Below are 25,644 nucleotides of genomic sequence, written 5' to 3' on the forward strand. Positions count from 1 at the left end.
AACGCAGGATTTGAATTGTGCGTCATTTTCATTCCTAAGAACTGGCAGCATTGTGTAGGATCACATCTTGTAGTAAACACGTTGGTTAGACAAAATGGAGTGGTATACGACGGATGAGCGAGTAAAGATTGTAAAGTATCTAAAATGTTTCACTTACCTTCTAGGAGTGAAAAAACGCCTTGAAGTTGATGACGAATGAGTACTTGGAGTTAGTTCCCCGGTGCGTTGTGGTGTACTCACAGTAATAAATGAAGACCAATACTCGGATGGCAATTTCAGCAAACGTGTCATTACCTAAAACATTCAGAATCCGTTGGAAGAAATTTGAAGAAGAAACTAAAATAATTAAAATTGTAAAAGCATCAACATTGACAATAGTCTTTTTTTTAAAAGAAACTTTTTGATTGTGAGAAAACCATTGGAATTACTAAATGATTATCGGGAGGGCAACCGCTTTCCGCAGTATGTGCGCAATTTTACAGGAAATCGTTTGAAATCACCATAATCAAGTAGAAATTATCGCAATCCTACAGCTTTGATAGAAAATCACCAAAATAGATCGCAATTCTGTCCGTAATTCCTTAAAATAACCTGGTGGTTATTCTTAGTTAGCAAGCGTTCATTTAATATTGTTTATTGCGAGCAGGTAGGGTAGTTTCAAAAAGACTGCTTGAACCAATCAGTCACGGAAATAGCCAGCAATTACACAGAAATCACTAGCAGTCCCGCAGTTTCCACGGGAAATCGCCAAAATCCACCGCAATCCACCTCTTTACAATCTTTTAAGATAGACTGGTGGTGGGGGATGTCATATATTTAGTTAGCAGGTATTTTAATTTTTAATATTGCTTATTGAAATCAGGTGGTTCAGTGCCTAGTTTTAGTACCAAAAAGAGTGCCTGAATAATTTTTTTTCTTTAAAATTCCGAGCTCTTTTCCAAGCACATCGGATTGCTCCAAAACAACTAATAGTCCAGTCGGCAGAGACCGAAAAGTTACTGTTGGTGACATTTCCTTGATAACTCGGAAATAACTACACAGGAATACTTTAAATGATGAGTAAAATAACAGGTTAATTTGCTGAGAAGAAGAATTTTATCAGGAAAAAAGTTATTAATTTAATCGTGAAATTTTTTTAGTAGCAGCGGGATGACTTTCTACGAAAAAATGCTTAGAACATGATTTGTTCGTAATAAAAATAGCTACAAAATGGCGGTGGTCCGATTACGAAATTTGTAATCACAAAGCCGTGAGATTAAAAAAACGGTATGAAACGTCGATTTTTTAAAGGTTGCTATGAAAATGTCAATTATAAACAAAAAGTGTTAAAACTTTCGAAAACTATATTTCAATATATAAGTATACAATAATGACGCTAAAGCCGAAAATCAGGAGAGCAAAACTTTGTGTTCTAAAAGGTTTTATACATCCATCGGCATCTGAAACTCCAAACTTTGCCAAAGTTCGAAGCTTTGCTGACACTTGAAATTTGGTATACACAGAGTGTAAATATTCAGAAACCAAAAGCAATTTGCAGAATTCAATTATCTTCATTTTTGCAGCTTTGGTTAGGTTTTATACGTCACCGTTTTTTTTTAATTTTTAGACGTATATTTATGTATATTTATAAAATATTCCATCACGATAGATTAGTGAGTAAACAGATTAGTTATTTTTGTGTATTTCATTTATCATTACAAGAGCTGTCAACTGGACCGTTAACCATTGGCGCCGTCACTCAGCCACGCGAGCGACCTAGATGTCGGTTTAGTGGCCGATTTTCCTGTAATCGAACGATTTCTTTTACGATTTTAGTTGTCTTTTGATGCATAATTGTGTGTAATTATGTCGTAGTTAGTGCTAAAAAACAACAATTCATACTATACTAACTAAAAAAAAAAAACAAATTTACCGGTAAGTTAAGTAACATATAAAAACTATTCAGGTGGAAAACAACAGATATATTTTTTGGAATGGAAAATAATTTTATGAAAGGATAAAGGAAAATAATGAAATGTCTATCAATGCTGATCCCTTCGTTTAAATGTTTGATTTTTTATTTTTTTTATAAAATTAATAAAAAAAACAAGGAATAATAAGTTATGTACTCAGGTTAGCATCACAGCTTTATCAGTAAATTTGTTCAACAAAGCGGCACTCAATACGTGTTATTTATTATTATTATTATTATTATCGTTATTATTAACATAATAAGAGTAGAGGTAAAAACCTATAAAATTCTTCAAAAGCAAAAAACAATATGAAAAAAATATCTAAAAAAAATAAGCATACAATATATAATAAAAGAGTACTATTGGTACAATACTATTTTAATCGAGAATGACAAACATATGGAGCGAAAAAAATGCTAATGTAAACAGGTACAATTATTAAAAATTAAGTACATTATTAAGTTTTTTTTTAAGAATTTATAGAAGAAGAACTTACAACAATGTTTGGAAAAGAATTCCAGTCATGAAAGACACGGTTGCTCAAAAAAAAAACTGCCTACATCTGGTAGTATAATTCTGATGGCTAAGCTTGTAATTGTGACCACGAAGTCAAGTATGAGTAACACATATGAATGTGATAAATCTGTGCAATATGTGCCATGAAGAATGCGATATGTTGTGATCAGATCGCCATGCTTAAGTCTTTCGATTTCTGGGATTAGTTTGAAAATATTTAGTCTTTCTTCATAAGACGGCCGAGAAACACCATAGGGAAGTCTGGTGGCGGCACGTAATTTGAGATTGGTCTCTTATCTGATTTGGATACCACACAGCTGAACCATACTCGGTGATGGGTCTTATGTAGGATTTATAAAAGCAATCGTAGTTTCAATTGAGGGAGTAGATAATATATTTTTTTAAAGAAATAACGAGCGTTTAGCTTTATTGCAAGTATCAGTTATATGAGCTGACCAAGAGAGGTCATTAGAAATCACTACACCAAGATCAGTTTGCCTGTCCACTTTTGACAATGGAATGCTACCAATTTGTTAATGTAATCTTGGGTTGTTCTTACCCAAGTGCAAAACTACACATTTTTTATAGCTGAGCTATATTAACCATTTTTTGCACCAATTTGCTACAGCAATCAAGCTTTCCTGCAATAGTTTATAATCAGTAATAGGATTCCCATAAATCTTTGTATCATCAGCATACAGCGAGCATTTAAGTGGCAATGTTTGAGGAAGATCTACTGTATAAATAAGAAAGAGTAATGGGCCAAGAACTGAGCCTTGAAAAACTCCACTTTTAACAGAATAGTATTCCGAGACGTCAGTTCCTATTTTCACACGGAAAAAACGATTGTTTAAAAACGCAACAATCCATTTGTGAAGATCACCTATAATACCTGCATGTTCAATTTTAGAACAGAGACGTTTTATGGGTACTTTGCTAAAATCAAGATATATGATGTCGGCACACTGACCACTATCAATTGCGATGGTGCAGTCGTTTAAACATTGTAGCAAATTGGTAGTTGTTGATCTACCAGGAAGAAATCCATGCTGCTCCTCAGGAATAATTTTATGTGACAAAAGAAATTCGGTTACAGTTTCAGTGATAATTCTCTCCATAACTTTCACTTCAACAGGGGGTAAGATAATCTGTCGATAGTTTTCCTTATTGAATTTGTCACCTTTTTTATGAATAGCAATTACATCAGCTGATTTCCAGGCATCTGGTAAAGTAGCAGATTTCAAGTAAATGCGGTCTACAGTGACTATGCGGTCATAGGTCATCGGGAAAGTTAAATAACCAACATACTTTCTTTTACTAAAAAAATATAAACAATAATGCAATTCAGTATGTACATACTTGTATAAGTACCTTTAAAATAAATATTAATAAATATAAAGTAATAAGTATTAAACAGTGCACAAACACGTATAAAAAAACTGGCGAAAACCAGAAGACTCAATTCATGTTTGATTCTCATACTGAATCTTCATGCAGATTGCATACAGTATGTATATAATAAAATATTTCATTCCTACTGGAATAAATACAAACCCGAGCGGAAATTGCCATGTCCGACCAGCTTGGAAGTAGATTATTTAATTATGCAAATATTACATCAGTAGATGTCGAACGATAGTTCTCTTCAGTTTAAGATATTTTATCACCGCCGTGAATAAGTTTCACTAAAACAAGACTAGAAACATAACTGATGATGCGATCTATAACGAATCCCATCCAGATTGTGGAACCGATGGCAACGATGGGTAAAACAATTTAGGTGCTTCACAATAATACAATGACAAATATTACAATCACTGTTCACTTTATGTTGATAATCCTCACGCCTTTGGTGCGCGGCCAATTATGACAGCTCTAATCATTACTGATTAGATTACTGCTTGAGTTTATTGCTAGTTAGGTACTTGGTTTATGTGGCGAACACCAACTCGCTCTCGCGGCGAGTGGTGTGACACGGCGTTATTTGAGGTTACACTAGCGGCAGGGTACGAAAATTACTAAAAAAAAATTACGATACAACGGAATTTGACAAAATAAATTATTGATACGTGTTTCTAAAGGTCAAAGGAAGCCTCTGTATAAATATGACCCCCACTAAAGTTACAGCCTGTATAGCGTACCTATATCGCAAATCTTTAAAAGCGTTTTTCTCGAAACTCAGTTTTTTAGAACGGCACGAAGCATAGTTCTAACAGTTTTCATTCTATTCACTCCAAATTTTGATTATATCCTTAAATAATATTCCGAAGAGAAGTACATCCAGGATTTTCGATAAGTTGATTTTAACTTTATTGACAAATGATTGCACATTTTGTTAATGGTTAATGTTTTCAAAATCCCCTGCGTACCAATTTCTCTAACCATACTCATGTAGATTAAAGTAAATTTTTTTGTGTTTTTCCATATTCAAATATGCGTCAAAAGTGCCCCAAATTCGACACGCTTCGCGAGAATGGCTCCAGCGTCGCCATACTGTAATATTTATGAATAAATATGTTTTCTTGAACACTTAAAGTCATGGTTAATAACATCCTTGAATATTATTATCCTCTAAATTTTCGTTCCATTAAAAAAAAATGCAACAAAATTTAGCTTTTGCAATGGTGTTACTAATTAAAAACAGAGAAACAGTATATTGTACGAATGAATAAACATTTACTTCATCCGTACTTGCCCAGTATCCGCTGTATAATGAAAATTCAACCAAGTTAGAATTTGATTCAATATTTTTACATTTTTTATTTAATTACAAAGTGCTAACTAAAATTAATTGCCTAAAATTCAGTTTTCTGGTTTGGGATATGTATAAAAATGTCACATCAGATATTCAATAAAAAAATCTGTAATATGATATCTTGAAATATGAAATGGAAAAAATCATAGTATGCCATGGATTTGTAGTCTATTCATCATAATACATTTGCCAAGTATACGTAGGAGGGTTTTATATGCAAAAAAAATATTAATTCAAATCAGGCACTTCAGTCAAATTTTAAAAGAGTGTTCCAGATTATCATTGAATACACTGTCACTACATATACAGAGTATTTTCAAAAGAAGTAGCACAAATGATACATATTTAAGTAGACAGCTGTCATGTTAATTTCCATCAACTTTTTGACAGTGACGATACAATCTTGTCGAGCCCAGTACGTACAATTGTTAACCATTTATTTTAAAACTGTGATTTTCGCTCGGATACACGACCTCTCGAAAACAGTTCAATTTTGATGTAGAGTAGGAAATACGAAAGGAAATTTACATTATAGACTAGGCGGTATCTGTTTTGGTTTGGGTGAATCGTATATCCAGGGAGATTTTTGGTTTTTTCACTTTCAAATATCATAGAAATGAAAATTTTTCTATACGCATAAAAAATTACGTGGCCTTAACTTTTGGCGGCACAATATGTTAAAAGAATTCGAAAAATGTCATATTTTTCTTCCTATTTAATCTTTTCAAGAGTTGATTTTAGGCGAAAATAGAAAAGGGGACAAATTTTTGTAATTAAATTTTTTACAAAATATGACTAGTTACAAATCGGATGAATCATGATTATTATTGTAAAAATCGAAAAGATCGCCAAAAATGGGGTTAAAAAACATTTCTTTTTAGGGAATTTTTTTGAAGTCTTTAAATTCGGTATAGAACCTTCATACTTGGCTCAAGAAAACTTCATGTTATGTAGAATCATCACACCAAATTTCATCAAAATCGGTTCGATGGATTTTGCATAATAATTTTGCAATTCAGATTTTGAAAAAAAAATTGTAAATTTTCAAAATTTTGCACAGCAAAAACCAAGGCCCTTAGATACTTGAAAATCACATATAGAAGGGCTGTCTTTCAAACGCTTTTTTAAAAATTCGAATCCGTCAATTAGGAGAGCTCCAGCGCTTGTTTAAACATTGGTCGAATTTTTGTACTTATAAACAAATAGAATAACTTTGTGAATATTCAATCAAATCAAATTTTTTAAAGCAGGTTTTAAAAGTGATTGATTTTTTATAATTAATTTATTAATTTAATCATCATTTCCTTTGTGATTAAAGTACAATTAAAAAAATATTATTTATTGTTTAAAATATAAGCAAATGAGAAATTAACTCATTATGTTACTAATTTTCGACATATTTTGAAAATAATTGTTGTTTAAACAATTTTAGAATATATAAATAAATTTGTTTTTGATCTTTGATAAACAATATATAAGTTTATGCACTTACCTTTGATACAAAAAAAAATAAAGTTGGTAATTAAAGGAAGTTTAAAGATAAATAATTATCGGACTGTTGAAAGACCAATAATTATTAACGATAGTCATTTGAAAATACACTAATTGTTTTTTTTAAATCGCGGGACATCGATTTAAAAAAAAAATTATCAAAATCGGATCTCTAGAAACCGAGATATTAAAAATTTTTAAGCGCGTCGCGGTTTTGAACTCTCCTATTCAATTTCGAGCAAGCCGCGCTCTCTGCTTCCCCCACCACCACCACCCGTACGATTTTCTTGAATTTCTCGCTTGCATAAATAACTTTAAACGCGTTTTAAAGAAGGTTGCCAATGAAGAAAAATATTGCAAACTTAGTCCTGGCAGGTATTTTTCGAAAAATTTGCCCGGATGTACCAGTACATTTAGCGACGGTTAACTTTAATCGGCTATAACTACGTAATTAATTGACCAATCGACCTGTTTTTTTTTAAAGAAGCGTCTTTCCAAGAACTTTTAAAACCTATTTTAAAAAATTTGATTCTGTTGAATATTCACAGAGTTATTCTAATAGTTTATAAGTACAAAAATGTGACCAATGTTTAAACAAGCGCCAGAGCTCTCCTAATTGACGGATTGGAATTTTTCAAAGAAGAAGTTTGAAAGATTGAGAGCCCTTCTGTATGTGATTAAATTTTCAAGTATCTAAGGGTCTTGGTTTTTGCTGTGCAAAATTTTGAAAATTTACATTTTTTTTCAAAATCTGGATTGCAAAATTATTATGCAAAATCTATCTAACCGATTTTAATGAAATTTGGTGTGATGATTCTACATAACATGGAGTTTTCTTGAGACGAGTATGAAGGTCCTATACCCAATTTAAAAACACCAAAAAATTACCTAAAAAGTAATATTTTTTAACTCCATTTTTGGCGATATTTTCGATTTTTACAATAATAATCGTGATTCATTCGATTTGTAATTATTCGAAATTACAAATAGAATTTATAATTTCGACTAACATTTTAAATTTTTGTAATTAAAAATTTAATTACAAAAATTTTTTCCTCTTCCATTTTCGCTTAAAATCAACTCTTGAACAGTTACATAATTAAATAGGAAGAAAAATATGACATTTTTTGAATTTTTTTAACATATTGTGCCGCCAAAAGTTAAACCCACGTTTTTTTTAAGCGCATCATTTCTAGTGACATTTGAAAGCCTAAAAGCCAAAAATCTCCGTGGATATACAATTCACCCAAATATGGACTTTTTGAAACAGGTACCGTCTGGACTATTAGATTAAAAATGTTACAAAAAATTACTCCCGATAATAAAGCAATTGCTGGCAATCGGAATGATTGGGCAGTTCACTGAAATCATGGGATGGCCCCTTGATATTTATATTTCCGACATCAAAAAATACAAAGTGATATCTTACCATGTCTTGCTGCCTAGTTTCCGTAATCAAATTATTTGGATTGGCATCTTTCGAAGAGTACCCAACAATTGTAGGACCAAACAATTTAAAGAGACTCTCAATTGGCATCTTACACTGTGGGCATTTCGCGATTCTGAAACAGAATTATTCCAATTAGGCCACTCAGAGAACTGCAATTTCTGCTTTTTTAACTTACTTCTGTATATGGAGAATTACGTATGCTAATGTGTCCCTATTCGGTTGCGGCAACTCAGAAATAATATGATATAAAGAAGGCACGATGTTTTGCTCGTCTTTAGCTTCGACGGCTTGCACAAAATCGTTCCACAACTTATAGGTAATAAGCGGCTCGGTTAGACAACATAGGAATGCCTTAACGCAGCTGCAGATCACGTGGATATCAATTTCTTTAAGACTGGGTGAACCTCTTCCACTGATGAACTTTTCCTATGAAGAAAAATTCTGTTTTAAGCGAGAACAAATGAAGGAGTGGTAGTAAATATTACCTTCAAACTTTTCACGTCTTTCTCTGAACCAGGTATTGTGTACAATCCAACTTCATTTAGCCCTCTTTGTTCTATTTCCCTCATGCAATGCTCAATTAGAGCTGGAACCATTGGGGGTATGGCTGGTGTATAATCACTGATAATTCCCTAAAGACAAGAAAATTCAACCTAGTTCCAGTTAACTCAAGGCGTATGCCGAATTTTAACGAAAATATTCGACAATAAATGGTGCGAAGTCCTAAGAAACTTGTTTTACATTAGGTATTTATTTAAAATTACTATAATCATACAGTGTGTCCTAGAATAATCGTGTAGAACAGAAGACCACAGATTCGTGGACTCAAAAGTCTCAAAACAGGCAGATTTAGGCTAATTCACCTATATCCGAAATCGCTTCGTTTGGCCACTAGATGGCCTCAAAGTTCGTGAAAATTATTGGAAGTTGGTCTGGTGAACGTACATGTCAGTTAACAGGAGCATTATCCCCTCTGTCGATCCATGAGCGAGTGAATCTTTGGTTCAGATACTGCCGGACATTTACAATGAAATGTGGTGGAGCGACATCATGCATAAACCACATGTTAGCTCTGAGTAATAAACGGCACATTTTCCAATAACTTAGGTTTTGCAAAAATTCTAAATAAAATTGCCCATTCCGTCTATTGGGTAGAATAATAGAGCCAATGATAATGCTATCCCAAAAAAGAGCAAACTGAAATTACTGTCACTTACAAAATCAGAGCCCACTAGCACTTTGTTAAGTACCTACTGTAATATGGGTGGCAACATAATGTATATGTTATGGACCAAATGATAAATCGGGCATTATACGCAATGCCCGGTCATTATGTAAAATGCCCAATATGAGTATACAATTTGATAATAATTATTCAAATAATCAAATTGACCGGGCATTATACATATTGTCCATCACCTTTTGGGCAGACTAATACAAACATATTTTAGCAATATAATAATGACCGTGCAATGTGATAAATAATGAAGGTTAGATAATAATTAATCACTTAGCCCGATAGAGCTAGACATTATTCATAATGCTCGCACATTATTAATAATGCCCGCATTAATCACCTGGTCCATAACATATACATTTAAAAAATACTTTAGTGTACGCTCATTTAAACAAAATTCTACGAGAGGCCCAAAAACTTCCAAATGGTATCACCTATCAAATAAAAAATAGTTGTCATTATTGCCCGAAAGAGGAAAAAGTTATGAATGAATATTATCACAATACATCAATTTTGTAGGAGTTGTAAGTTTTAAAAAGCACTCTGTATAACACCAAAATGTGTAGATTGAAAACAAAAGTCCTTACCCCAAACATAATCAAAATCGAATAATACGTATTCGAATTATTTCGAAAAATTTTCACAAACTTCAAGGCCATCTAGCGGCCAAACGAAGCGATTTTGGATATAGGTGAATTAGCCTAAATCTACATATCTTGATTCCACGAATCTGTGGTCTTCCGTTGTACACGTTATTCTGGGACACCCTGTATAACTGGAACTTTTTGTATTTTATTAACATCGTTTTCATTATCTCTGAATGAAAGTGAACTATGAAAGAGTCTATGATTTTAAAAGGACCACCTTCTTCAATCACAAAATACTTTTTCAGTATGGAATGGGATAAATATTCAAAATATCTTATGGTATGGTAATTGGGTAAGTAAAAATTTAAAAAACTATTTTTGTTATTGAAAAAAGAAACACATTTTGCAGATTAAAGTCCAATATTTGTAAAGAAATGTAAAATATACTCCACTGGACTATTTTCTGTATTTAGGGCATTTTGTGTTAATGATTACCTCTAGTGCAAGTTTGGTTGCCTGACAGTCGCGGTCACATGGGACTCGGGAATTTATGAAGGCACTGTATATAAAACAAAAATATTCCTCACTTTTCTAATTTTGTAGAACGAAAAGTTGAAAAATATTTGCAAGCTTGGGATTCTAGAATTTAAATGCAAAATGAAATCGGCTGCTTTGACAGTTAAATAATCCCTAGTTGGATTAAAAATATGTATGATTATTCCGATGTCTTTAAAATATCTTATCACTATTCAGATTTATATACCAGGTGTCTCAAAGTGACCTATTAGATTATTTCAGAACCTACTTCGATTTAAATTTTGAAACTTGGCACACTGGAGTTTTTGGGTGCGCTCTTTTCAAATCTAATACTTTTGTTCCTGTAGCACTTCCGGTTATACCAGAAGTTGACGACAACTCTGATATTTTAAATGGAACACATATTTTTACATTTTTAGATTCTACGCTTCATTTTAAGGTTATTTTCATCAAGTTTCCCTATTCCTAAAATTATCCATTTTAGGGAAATAAATTAAAATCGGAACCTACTTTAAAGCCGTCCGCATTCTACAGTCAGACAGATAAAGCAACAATATTTGCCTAAGCTACATAGCCATATCTTCTGAGTTACCGAATCTTATTCATGGTGGTGATAATTCAATACCGAGTTGGGTCCACTGGAAACCGTCTAAACTTGATTTTTTGTAATGGAACACCCTGTATATTTTTTCAAATTTGGATATGCCATTTTACTCTCTTTCTATCGATAGATTGATTTCCTATACCTACTTATCTCTTCTAGTTTTTATGTTATTTGAAGTTATTTTGATACCCTACTGAAATGGATTAATATTATTATTATGTATTCGTACTTAAGTGCGAGGGTGGCTGTGAAAATTTTAACGCGGCTACAAAACAAACGGCAAAGCTGTCAATCATTATTCGTCATCAAGAAATTGTTGTTGTACCAATTTAAAACAAAATGGGTAGATGTTATTTATGGGTAATGTGATAGGAACATTAACAGAATGTGTAGAACTTCCGGTCCGGAAGTGTTACAGGAACAAAATTATTATATTTGAAAAGAGCACACCCAAAAGCCCTAGTGTGCCAAGATTCTAAATTTAAATCGAAGTAGGTTCTGAAATAATCTAATAGGCCACTCAATGAGCCACCCGATACACTCTTGAAATCTACGAATGACAATTCAATACTCACCAACAAATTTCTGTTACCAGGCGTATTTGCTGCTGGGACACAGGGTAAAGGTAAGTAATCTTTACACTCCAAATGACATATTGCTCTGCAATCCCTACATTTAAGGACCGACCTTCCAAAATGTGTACGCTTCGCACAAGACATACAAGAACCGGGCATGACAACAGTCTTCTGCTGGAAGCAGTGCTGTCTCAAGTTGGCGCTACTTTCTGGTAATCTCTAATGAAAATTAAAATTCAAATGATTAGGCCAGGAAAATAAACTGGGAAATGACCATTTCGCAACTTTTTATTTCGGCAAGCTGAATTTATCACTATATAGATGCTAAATATTATGTACAATAACATATTAGTTTCCACAGTTATAAAAATGGGGGGAAGATTGTTTACAGGGTGGTTAATTGTATAATTTTTACGTAAATTCACGTTTTGCGCTTATAACTTATTTCCGTTCATTTCCACGAGAAAACAGTAAAGTACTTTCTTTTTCGTCTTCAAAAGACCTACAAAACTAGCCGTCGAGCGTCAAAAAATATTGATTAGATGAAAAGTTATAAACAGAAGAAATTTATTTATGACTTGAAATAAACATTTATAAACTGCGTTATTATTACCAGAACATTTTGGCATCGCATGCTCTCATTCCTTATCACTGTCTAATTACTCACACCAAATCTGGAATCGGTAAGTTGAATAGTTTACAAGTTATCGCCTTATAAACAAATTAACTAATTTATTAGTCTGGACGATCCCGAGGATCTTCCACAATCGCACTGATTTTCTTCATGCTAGATATACTATTGAACTTACCGATTCCAGATTTCGTGTGAGTTATTAGACAGTGATAAGGAATGAGAGGATACGATGCCAAAACGTTCTGGTAATAATAACGCAGTTTATAAATGTTTAATTCAATAGTCATAAATAAACTTCTTCTGTTTATAACTTTGGATCTAATCAATATTTTTTTACGCTCGAGGGTTTGTTTTGTAGGTCTTTTGAAGACCAAAAAAAAAGTACTTTACTGTTTTCTCGTGGAAATGAACGAAAAAATGTTATAAGCGAAAAACGTGAATTTACGTACAAATTATACAATCAACCACCCTGTAAACAATCTTCCCCCCTGTTTTATGACTGTGGAAACTAATATGTTATTCTACATAATATTTAGCATCTATAGTGATAAATTCAGCTTGCCGAACAAAAAGTCGCGTCCAACTCATATTTCCTGGACTATGATTGCAACCTAAGATTAAAAATTTGTAATGGAACGAATTAATAAATGTTAAGGCAACAGTTAACAGTAACTGAATATTTTCTGTTTGTGGTTTAATTTAACTTGTTATAATTAGAAAAGCCAAGACAGTGACATGATTGAGCTATAAATAATTTATAATTATTAGATACATAGCCTTCATAAATGTTTACAAGCTACGTGACCGGTAATTTTATTTGAAATAGTAATTTTATTTCTTTCATGTTGGCCATTAAATTTCGGTAGAATTAAAAATTATTAAAAAAATAAGATCAAGGTTACATTAAACATATCGTTCACTTTCACCGGCTGTGATTGGTATAATTTTTCACGAGGTAGTTTCTACCAACAGGCGATCGCATTATCTCGAGCGTAGACGTAGCGGTTTGTCATTGGTCATTGTAAATGAATTATTAATATTGATGATGCCAACATTTAGGTTTTTTTACACTTCTTTGAAAACGCCTTATTTTCATCTGCATTAATAAAAATGTAAGATGGGCTTTTGAGTGAATGAATGAATGAAATATTTGTATTATTTCGTTACCAGTACCAGTCATACAATGTTGGGTTGCCTAAGCTCGGCAGTCACGTGGCTTGTAAACATTTGTGAAGGCTCTGTAATAACCAAAGCTAACGAAATATGTTATATTAAATTTGAAGCAAAAACTTACAGTTATAATTGGAGGCTCGGGAAATGGTGTCTTTGGCAAAGACTCGACGACAGAAGTTGCTTTTATTGGTCCCTCGTTGGTTACTGTTACAGTAGTTGTAGTCGTAACTGTAGCTGTTGCGCGGATCTGTGTGAATTAATGAATTTGTATGGAGTTGCTGCGTCACTTTTTTAGAAACCAGAGATAGAAAAACATTGACAGAACTTTTCAAGTCACGCCCCTGCCGCGCTAAATTGTTACAGTAGTTTCGATAACAGAACTTTATTTTTATTATATTTTTTTTTATTATTCTATTCTTGGAATTCTATCGCAACAAATATTGTACGGGCTGTAATAACTGTTCTCTTATTTTCTTATATTTTTCTAAATAAAATAGTAGGCCACTGCTTTACGGTAACAGTCATGATATTTTCAGATTCGTCTTTCGATTTTTTACAAATTACTACAATTTTATGCTATTCGAAAAAAAGCAAGTATTCCCACAACGTTTCAATGGAAATTATTACCAAGTTCTACTAGAAAATCACGTAGATTACACTATTTTAGATGGCATTCCGCAAGCAACGAGAGAATGTGGTACCAACACGACGGTGCACCACCGCATATTAGCTGAAATGTAGTTAGATGGTTAAATTATCATTTTGGGCAAAATGGACCTGTACATTGGTCTGCAAGATCACCGGACCTCAACCCACTGGATTTCTTTTTGTGGGGTGCTGTTAAATGGTTGGTATACAGTGAACAAATTAATACACCTGAGCAGTTAGAGGAACGAATAAATAATGCTTTTCATCAGATTCAAGCAACAATAAATATCGAACAAATTACATTTTCGTTACTAAAAAGATGTCGCACCTGTGTTCGTGGAAATGGAGGTATTTTTGAGCATTTACTCAAATAAGATCATTAAAATTTGTACTAATTTATTCATTTATTAATTTCTTTATTCGATTAAATAACCGAATGATTAGTGTTTGTCATGTCATTTAAAAGTAAAAGTAGTGGAGTCAAGATAGAATATGACTTCGCGAAAATTACGGGAAGAGAGAACTTTTTATTTTTCGCTTTGTAAAGTTGTCAACATTATTTATTTAACAAATTAGTTGCAAAATTACAGTTTTGGAATTACGAAAGAACAGGAAATTTTACAAAAAAAATAATAAAGTTTTTTTCTAAAATGCGAATTGAAGGCTGTAGAATTTTTTTTCTAATGTACGAAAAATGAGACGGGCGGCTCTCGAAGGGCGCGCGGCCCCGAGCGCGCTATGCTAAATTTGTTATAACTTTTGATCTAATTGATCAAATCGACCTCACAAAAATTTATTTAAATAAAAGAAGTGTCATCCGGCTATCAGAATTTTATGTCTTTAAACTTGAGAAAAAATATATATATACAGGGTGTCTCATAATTAGCTGCCAACCCTGAACAGGCCGATTCTATGATCAAAACTAAGTAAAAAAGTTCATATGAACATGGGTCCGGAAATGCTTCCTAAGGGCACAGGGACCCATTGAAGAGGGAGGAATGGAAATCATTTTTTTGCAATATCTCTCAATCGCGTTATGATAAATGAATGAAATTTGGTATACACAGCTAAATTTTGATGAGCAATTTGATGGACTAATCCATTTATTTCCACAAGGTCCATTGGGGTGGGTACGGGGGGGCCCTTGGTACTTTGCGTGTGTAACTTTTTCATCTTTGACTTTTTAACAAATTGGACAGCAAATTCCGTTTTCCCGAACTGTTTTACGTTAAAAAGGTACTCTTGTTTCAAATCGTTATCTTTAACGGTTTCTGAGAAAATCGCTCTTGAATTAATCCCACTTTGGTCAATTTCATAGTAATTTAAACAAAAAATAATAATAATAATTTTCCTTTCCTCTCTTTTCCATTTAAAGGATTAATTTTTATTTAATTTAATTTTTTATTATTATTTTTTTATTAAAATTAGATTAAATTTAAACAAAAAAATTTTTTTTGTTTAAATTACTATGAAATTGACCAAAGTGGGATTAATTCAAGAGCGATTTTCTCAGAAACCGTTAAAGATAACGATTTGAAACAAGAGTACCTTTTTAACGTAAAACAGTTCGGGAAAACGGAATTTGCTGTCCAATTTGTTAAAAAGTCAAAGATGAAAAAGTTACACACGCAAAGTACCAAGGGCCCCCCCGTACCCACCCCAATGGACCTTGTGGAAATAAATGGATTAGTCCATCAAATTGCTCATCAAAATTTAGCTGTGTATACCAAATTTCATTCATTTATCACAACGCGATTGAGAGATATTGCAAAAAAATGATTTCCATTCCTCCCTCTTCAATGGGTCCCTGTGCCCTTAGGAAGCATTTCCGGACCCATGTTCATATGAACTTTTTTACTTAGTTTAGATCATAAAATCGGTCTGTTCAGGGTTGGCAGCTAATTATGAGACACCCTGTATAGTACATACGTACAAAGGTACGTCATTCTATAATTTTGTACAATAATAATAAAATAGCTGTCATTCTTTTAATTTTTAAAATAAATATCTGTAACTTTCATAGATTACTCTTCAAATGACGATTGAAACAGTGAGCGATATGGAAAAAATCTTAAAAATTTAATTTGAAAAATATTGAGCCCAACATATTCAATAATTTTAAAAAATCGCAAATTTGACTTTTTTGGCCATACTTTATAGATCAAAAACTATAGTTGTAAATGTGATATTGAAACTTTATGAGAACACTTTTTAAAGCTTAAAATCTCCACTTTCAGATGGTGCGTTTTATTTTTCGTAAAAAATTGAAATAATAGTTGAAAAAACAAAAAATAACGAAAAATAAATATATTTCATGAAAAATCCGTGAAATTTATTGTTAAATAAATTTTAATAATGTAAAAAAAAATTTTTTTTTGTTTAAAAAAAACATCAAAGAATTAAGTTAAAGAAAAAATTTTTTGATTAATTGATTTAATATTCATTTTTAAAAAGTATATTCTGTATCTGAAATTGTGAATATAAGTTCGAAACCTGCTCGGTGAGTATAGCACGCACATGGTGTATACTACTATATAGAAATATATACAATAGCCTTGCTTGCGAAGGGGAATTTTGAAAGTTGTGAGCACACCAAATATTTTTTTGTTACTTACAGTTTTATTTATTTTAAAAGCGATTTTCGTTTATAAGAATTAAATAATTATTATTATAAATGGTATAAGAATATGATTTTTATGTTTCCGAGTAAGCTGCAGTTATCAGTGTGTCAAAAAGTGTAGTATTCACATATTTTGTCCATTTTGAGGAGAAATCTTCAGTTTGCATTTAAGGTATTTATATTCGTTTTCTTTTATGCTAAACCTGTAAATGTATGAGTTTAATATTTATATATGAATATTGATCCATTTTTAAAATAATAAATAAATAAATAAATAAATAAATAATAGGGGACGTTGATTTTGATTTTGTATTTAAAATCACTGTTTTTTTCAATTTTATTGGCTTAAAGTTTAATTGCCCAGTTATTTTTGAAGAAGAGCAAGAACTCGATGATATTTAAAAATTAATTATTTTGTAATAAATTTGTTTTTTAAAAAATAAAACATATTTTCAATAAAATCTCTTTAGCCATTTATAATTTTCAATTTTCGAACCTCTATATTACAAATATGAGCGAGTTTGATTTACAATCGATAATTGTTAAATGAATTTTTTAAAATAGTCGGAAATATTGGATCAGCCATTTTGAATTTTCATTTTTCGACATCATATTATTGTTTAGCGACCTCAAATACCCCTATATTACAAATATAAGTGAGTTTGATTTAAAATCGATAATTGTTAAATAAATTGTTTAAAATAGTCGGCCATATTGGATCAGCCATTTTGAATTTTCATTTTCCGAGTTCATGTTCTTGTTTAGCGACCTCAAAAACCCCTATATTACAAATATAAGCGAGTTTGATTTAAAATCGATAATTTTTAAATAAATTGTTTAAAATAGTCAGCCATATTGGATCAGCCATTTTGAATTTTCATTTTCCGAGTTCATGTTCGTTCAGCGACATCGAAAACCCCTATATTGTGAATTTGAAAGAATTGAATTTAAAATTCATTGAATTATTTAAATGTTCTTAAAAAACTATTTATTATTGTTTAAACAATTAAAAAACAATTAGCGTAAAAAAATAAGTTTATAACTTTTTTCTAATGTTTATCTCCAAGTAATTTCAAAAGGTTTTAGGAAAATCCATGCTTCCCATAATTATTTCGAAATAATGCGTAATTTTAAGCTATCTTAAGACTCCACTAAAATGTGTTTAGTTGGTTTTTTAAGTTTTACTCCAAAATCTGGCGTTTTTAGAAAAACGTAGGTAGTAATTGTAGAAAATTGAAAGACGAATCCGAAAATATCATGATTGTTAGCAGTGGCGTACTATTTTATTTAGAAAATATACCACCGATACCCCGTATCTCCGTCACTGGGGCGTCTAAATTTTAGGAAGAGGCCCCAGATTTTGGACAATGTTTACATAAATACATGTGCCCAATTTCAAATTATTTGACTTACTAGTTTTTAAATTATTTAAAAAAAAATTAAAATATTTTTTTAAGTTTAACTTCTTTTTAACGAAGCGTCCTAGATAAACACTTTATAAGAAATATTGCCCTTAAAATTCACCAAAGAATACGAGGTTTCATTTTTGGTCACCGTTTGTGAAGCCTGTATAATTAGTTTATACAGGGTGATTTACTTTTTATAATTAGAATATCGATTCACTTTAGCTATCGATAGATCTCGTCAAAATAATGTCATTTTGAAGTATATACTTTTTCTTCCAGAAGCTTCCCTTTAAAGATATAATCTCTTAAAAAAACTTCTTTTTATGGTTTTTATTTATTTTTTCTTAAACTATGAAAGCCATTCAAAATGAATATATTTTTTTTCCATTGCGATTTATTCTACCGCAAAAAGTCTCTTACTAATTTTAAATAGAATGCTTGGTTTTTGAACATTTAAATACTTGACTCGACGAGTTACCATTATTTTTCAGGAGAAATATGTGGATTCAAATGGATGGCGCTGCGACTCATTATGGTCTTCAAATTAGGCAGTGGCTCGGGAAGCACTACCCACGTCGTTGGATCGGGCGCACTTTGGAAATGAATTATGGAGAACCTGATACCGGCCCCATTGCTTGGCCGCCACGATCGCCATATCTAAATTCCATGGATTATTTCGTTTGGGGATTTATTAAATAAAGGGTGTAGAGTTCACCAGTCTGTACTCTTGAAATGTTAAGAATAACTGGAAATAATTGTAAAACTTTTAAACATAACCCCAATATGATTAGAAGAGCAGCTCAAAGCTTAATTAGACGACGTGAGAAATGCATTGATGTTCGAGGTCAACATTTCGAACATTTGTAGTGATACTTTTTTCTTTTGTTCTCTGTTGTTTCTGTTTGTTTCTCAATATTAAATATTTTATTATGTATTATTTTGTTTGAAAAACTTAACCATTTCTCATGTAATGAATCCATAAGAAGTCATTTTTCTCAAAAATAAAGCATTTCATTTAAAACAGTAAGACACCTTTTTGCTGTAGAATAAATCGCAATGTAAAAAAAAACATATTAATTTTCAAAAATTTCAAGTTACATTAAAAATAGGGGATAACAGAGCCCCTTACGAACGCCTATGATCTATTTTCACAATAATTAGTAAAATTGATAAAGCTTTTAATTTGTACAATTGGTACTAAATATAAAACAAATGGTTTCATAGTTTAAGAAAAAATAAGTAAAAACCAAAACTCTTGACGAGATCTATCGATGGTGATTACGACTTTAATCATAAAAACTGAATCACCCCTATTTATATTATATTTGTTTATAGATAAAATAGGGAAGAGCGCATTTTAAATGAGTCAAAATAGCACAGTTGTGTTAAAAGAAATAAAATGCAAAATAACGGCTGTTTATTTATTAAAATTATTGTAATACATACCTCGACAACTTTATTTCCGGATGAACGTCTTTTCTTGGTAGCAGGTTCTGCAGGAGCATCTGTGCTTACTCTGTGTTTTCTCCATTCTCTACCAACTTGGAAGCATTTAGAACTATCCAGATCATCTTCAGATCGCGAAAAACTAAAGTCTGACTTAATGGAATCTGCAGAATAATGATTGAGAATATATTTTCATCATTCAAAAGCCGCTTACCTGTAGAATTAACCTCTGGAATAGCACTCAGGTGATTATCACCAGCAGGTTCCCCTGAACTATAACGGCCTTTGTTCAAAAATGATAATTGTTCCTTAATTTCGTCTGCTAACTTTATTCGGTTGTCTTTGAATAGTAACCTTCGCACTGTACTTATTTGATGTTTCTTTATCGTACACAAATAATACATTTTAGTTTAAAGATAAGAAACAAAAACTTTTTATGTACTTACAAATTCATCTCGTTCATGTTTAGCCTGCTTTGTTATCTTCTTTTCTTCATCTAATAATCGCCTTGCTACATTGAGGTGCCTTTCAATTTCATTAAATTCTTGTGTCCTAATATCGAGTGCTTTCTGTAGCCTCTGGCATTCAGCTACAGAATCTTGCCATCGTGTAAATACAATTTTCGTGTTTTCAGCAAACGTGCCAAATGCCTCCTCCACCATTTCGTCCCTCGTTTGATTCATCAACTGCATGAGGTCATCAAATAGCGCCACAATAGTTAAGTCGCTGTAAGAACCTGTATCGCTTTCATCACTGTCGGATTTCGTTCCTACCATTATTTTTCACTAGAAACCTCTTTGAAAACAAAACAAACAACCTCTTTAAATTTAAGACTTTATATGAGATGTTAATTCAAAATGTTCACGGTTAAAGTGGTTGGTTTTTCATTATATGAAAAAAAATATTGATAAAAAGTTTTGTTTGTTTTTGTATTAAGAGTGTTGTTTTTGTATTGAGAATTTTAAGTTTGCATGTGGTGTTCGATATATCTTGGGAAATGTGTATTGTTTTAAAAACAATTGAAGATAATTAAATTCTGAAAACAATGATATTTACAAACTTTTTTTTAGTGGTTCAAAATTTGCATTATACATTGATAAATATTTTTAATTAATCTTGCCAAATAACTTTAGATATGTTTATTTCAAGGAAAAATATTTTCATAAACAGCGAATTTCAACTGTCACTATCTTGAATTTCAAATGTTAATATCTCGAAAACAGTTGTACAAAAAAAAAAGCATTAAATAGAAAAACATATTAACAGCTAAATATTCTCTCCTGCGGCATGTGTATGGAAAAAATTATTAGTGTTACAGGACGGTGTGAACTGTGATTATACTGCTATTTTTTTTATACATTTGAGACAGTCACTAAAAATCTAAAAGCCGCTTTCAGAATGTAATTCTCTTTAGTAATTTTCAAGAAAAATACGTTTCCTGGAGTATTCACTAAAGGAAAAATATGAACATTTTTGTTGCTAGGTGGCTAAAAACAGCGTAAAATAGAGATGAAAATCGAAGTAACTGAAAATAATTGATGCGTTTAATCGACAACTGTTCTGCTATAAATGTGGATTTAAGAACCTACTTTAAAGTATTACAAAACAAAATCCCAACACCCGGTCCTTATCGGTCTGATAGTTTTGGCAAGACGATTTGTTAATTGATTTCTGTAAGAAATGTCAATACTTTTTTGCTTCAATAATGAGGTTAAAGTTAGGCATTTTAATTGGCTTTTACATTTGTAAAAATGGACCCCTTGGACTTGGTCCCCTTAAGTATCATATAGAAACATTATACAGGGTGTTTCTAAAATAGGGTTCCAAACTTCTGCTGCGTTTATAACTCATTAAAATAAGCCAAAAAGTTCCTATTAACATGTGCCCTAAAACGCACCCTTAGGAAGTTATATGCCCTTAAAAGGGCTCAAACAAAACTGTTTTTTTTTTCTGTTATTGACAAAACGGTCGCAAATAAATAGAAAAAAAAATATGGGTCTTACATAACTTTTTACGTTAAATAACATGGGCTACTCCGTTTTTCGACATGCAAATCATATGCGTCCCATTTATGTTGGTGAAGGGGGTTTTCGGCCCGTAATTTTTTTTATTTCAATTTTTTTACAATTTTCTCTACAGATTTATAAAATCTTAACAATTTTACGTAAAAAATATTATCTTTGTCCAATGGTTTTCGAGTAAATTGAGTTTGAAAATTACTCTGCTCTTTAAGTTATTAGGCCAAACATTACGAAAATCTGTTTACCATGGCAAATAAAAGACTGACGTTGCCACAACGCTTAACAATTTAAGTTATTGATAAACTGTCGATTGAGCTTTGCAGTGTTTAATTAGTAAAAGTGGTGAGTGGAAAATTTAAGTATACAACATTATTGCAACTCATAAAATGGAGTCATATTCAAACACGGAAATGGCAGATATGCACTTTATGTACGGCCGTGCGGCTGGAAATGAATCAGAAGCGAGGCGTCGGTATGCGGCAGCATACCCGAATAGAAAACTTCCTTCTCGACAGGTATTTCAGAAAATCCATCAACGTTTAAGAGAAAATGGTTCATTCCAACCAAGAGTAAATGATCGTGGCAGAGACAGGTTTGTAAGAACACCGGTGATGGAAGAAAATGTATTGAGAGCTGTGCAGGACAATCCAAGGGTTAGTGTAAGAAGTGTCGCACGTATGCATAACATATCCAGCGTGTTCAAGCTTTAAATCCGAATGACTACAAACCACGTCGGCAGTTCTGCCAATGGTTTTTGCGAAAATCGAGGCGGATTCCGAATTTTGCATCTCTTATTTTGTTTACGGATGAGGCAAGCTTCAGTAAAGATGGTTATGTCAATTTTCATAACGTTCATGAATGGGCTTCAGTAAAGATGGTTATGTCAATTTTCATAACGCTCATGAATGGGATGATGAAAACCCAAACAGCATATTTCAATCCAGACATCAGATTCGGTTTTCCGTCAACGTTTGGGCTGTCATTTTAGGCGATCGGCTAATCGGACCGTTTGTGTTGCCTAATCGATTGAATGGTGAGGATGATTACAATTTCTTAGTTAACGACTTACCAGGACTTTTGAAAGATGTCCCTTTAATTGAACGCCAAAGCATATGGTTTATGCAGGACGGGGCGCCACCTCATTACCTACATTAATGTAAGACAACACTTAAATGAGTTGTATGGAGAAAAATGGATAGGCCGAGCAGGTCCTGTTCCCTGGCCTCCACGTTCCCCTGACCTTAACCCCCTGGACTATTTTTTGTGGGGTCAACTTAAGGCAAAGGTTTATAAAATTCCAATTGAGACCATTCATTTTGTGGGGTCAACTTAAGGCAAAGGTTTATAAAATTCCAATTGAGACCATTCAGCAACTACGGGAGCAAATTGAAACCGCGTGCATGGAAATAAGGCAAACATCTAGAATTTTCCAAAGAGTTCGCAATTCATTGAAGCGTCGAGCTAGATTGTGCATCGAAATGCAAGATGGTCACTTCGAGCAGTTCTTGTAATTTAACTTATTATTACTAATTTAAATCCCATTATTTTCTATTTCACATTTAGCTATTGTCTGCAGTAGTAATTAGTTCTTTAATTAGTAAGTGTAACTCTAAATTTAAGTAGTCTTAGTTTATGTCCTAAATTATTTATTAAATGATCGGATCCTTCATAACTGCAATTTATTTGAAAAAAAAAACAGTTTTGTTTGAGCTCTTTTAAGGGCATATAACTTCCTAAGAGTGCGTTTTAGAGCACATGTTAATAGGAACTTTTTGGCTTATTTTAATGAGTTATAAACGCAGCAGAAGTTTGGAACCCTATGTTAGAAACACCCTGTATAAATTTACTTTCGCGAAGCGGTTTTGCGGGCTGGAAAATATATCAAAGTACTAGAAAAAGTTCTCGGATAAACGCTTGACTTGAAAAAGGGCGCATAAGTTCCGAGATATTGAGTGTCAAAAACAAGCGTTAGCTGCAACACTATGCATAGGTATGTAACAACAAAAATTGAATTTGGTAAGTTTTTTCAAGAACTTTCCAAAATATTTTTTTTGATGATATAACAGTCATTGAACCACAGTTTTTGATGAAAGATTTCTAACTTGGTTTATCCTGTAACGTAATACCTAGGTACTGAAAATAATTTGAATTTTAATATTTTTTTATATCCCTATAATTGAACTGCATTTTATGCTGTGAAGGAAATTAATTATGCTTCATAACTCAAATATGTATAAAAATCCAATATCCTGCAAAATTCTAATAAATTCACTAGAATAAAAATTAAAGGTTGAAACGAGGTAGAAATCATCGATATCTCAGTCGACTAGTAAAAATTAATGTTGTCATATTTTGATAATGGCAGCGCCGCATTTTGGCATAGGCAGACTATAGGCACAGCTTAAAGGGCCCCCACCAATTTGAAAAAATAATTCTGCTGATTTTACTGACAAGAAAGCTCGAAAAGAATTATTGTAAATTATGTAAAAATAAGTGTTAAATAATTTGTAACCAAAATTTTACCAAATTATGTAGATTAATTATAATTTAAATTCAAATATAAAAACTTTTTTTAAGTATCAATTAATTAATCAATAAGTAATCAATCAAAAGTATTATTATTATTTNTGTAGATTAATTATAATTTAAATTCAAATATAAAAACTTTTTTTAAGTATCAATTAATTAATCAATAAGTAATCAATCAAAAGTATTATTATTATTTTAGTACTAAAGTTCATTATTAAGCACTACACTTTATAATTAAATTAGTGGGAAAAATATTCACTAATTTTTGTTATTTTGTAAATTTTTGTTCCTAGAGAAAATAAAATTTAATATTTTCTTTGCAATGAGTAAATTATTCCTTTGAAAACAAGACAGATTATTTATTTAATAAATTCGACAGAAAATCTTGAAAGAGACGCATAAAAAATAATGTTTTTTTCAATCCCTTTACTAAGTCCCCCACCAAATTTCTGCCTATAAGCTTCACAAGCGTAAATCCGGCGCTGGATAATGGTCTTAGAGACTCAAAGAAATCGATGGATTTTTTTATTTGAATTCATAAAGAAATTATAATAGGACTGACACAAATTTTTCAACAATGTTTTACAATTAGTGAATTATCGTTACTAATATAAAGATATAATGTCCGACCCTGTTTATAGCTCCTTTGAAATTATTTGATAAGTAATTAAATTTACCGAGTGATTACAATAAAAAATTGGACTGCGTAATATACTTGCTAATATTTTCAATAAGTTCGTGAATTTCCAATGAATGAACTTCTTATTTCAGATTTTAAAAAGCGTTGCACGTATATAGTCCAGGAAAATTAGCATTTCACCTCTGAATTGGATAAACAAAGGTTCGATTTTGATGAGACAAAGTGCGTTCTCTTCGTAATTGCATGTAGGTCAAAGCCTACAACGTCTCATGCGGCGCTAATTTGTTTATTTATTAATAATCAATTATTATTAACAAATTAGCGTATTTCAGATATTACGTGGGTTGGAAAAGGCCAATTTTGATGCGGTAGAGCCCATTCTTCTTCTGATTAGTTGTACCTTAACTTTGGGAGACTCACACCGATCTTCATTTGTTTATTGATTTTTATTCGATCATTAAGAGCAAATTAGGCAATCGAACTGGGAGAGGGGGATTTTCACGCGGTAATCGACGCTCTTCTCGTACTTGGATTACAAGGTGATCCAGAACCACTAAGGGCAGACTGATTTTCATTTGTTCATTGATCTTCAATGAATTAGTATATACAAATTCGGGCTGTTATCTGTGAGCTGGACGAGAAAAGTCTGATTTTTATGGAATAAGTCACTTTGATCATCATCCGGGATATTCCAAAACCGTTAAGGTCCGAATGATCTTCATTTGTTTCTTTTTACTAATTAATCATTATAAAAAAATTACACGTGCAATCTGTAACTAAGACTTAGAATGGATAAATTTTAATCAAAGAGAAGTGGATAACA

General features: G+C 32.0%; 1 protein-coding gene across 1 annotated transcript; it reads right to left on the minus strand.

Moving 5' to 3' along the window:
• Positions 1-249: 249 nt before the first annotated feature.
• LOC108913211 (rac GTPase-activating protein 1-like) lies at positions 250-20,407 on the minus strand (the record flags this gene model as incomplete). The annotated part of the gene is made up of 9 exons (XM_018718716.1): positions 20,078-20,407; positions 19,846-20,011; positions 19,632-19,795; positions 13,633-13,758; positions 11,705-11,923; positions 8,650-8,796; positions 8,340-8,590; positions 8,144-8,276; positions 250-294 (listed from the first exon to the last, which is right to left on the minus strand). Coding segments are annotated over exons 1-9 (1,581 nt in total), but the record flags the coding sequence as incomplete, so codon positions are not given.
• Positions 20,408-25,644: the final 5,237 nt, after the last annotated feature.

This window comes from Anoplophora glabripennis, unplaced genomic scaffold, assembly GCF_000390285.2.
Source record: "Anoplophora glabripennis isolate ALB-LARVAE unplaced genomic scaffold, Agla_2.0 scaffold572, whole genome shotgun sequence".
NCBI classification, from domain to species: domain Eukaryota; kingdom Metazoa; phylum Arthropoda; class Insecta; order Coleoptera; family Cerambycidae; genus Anoplophora; species Anoplophora glabripennis.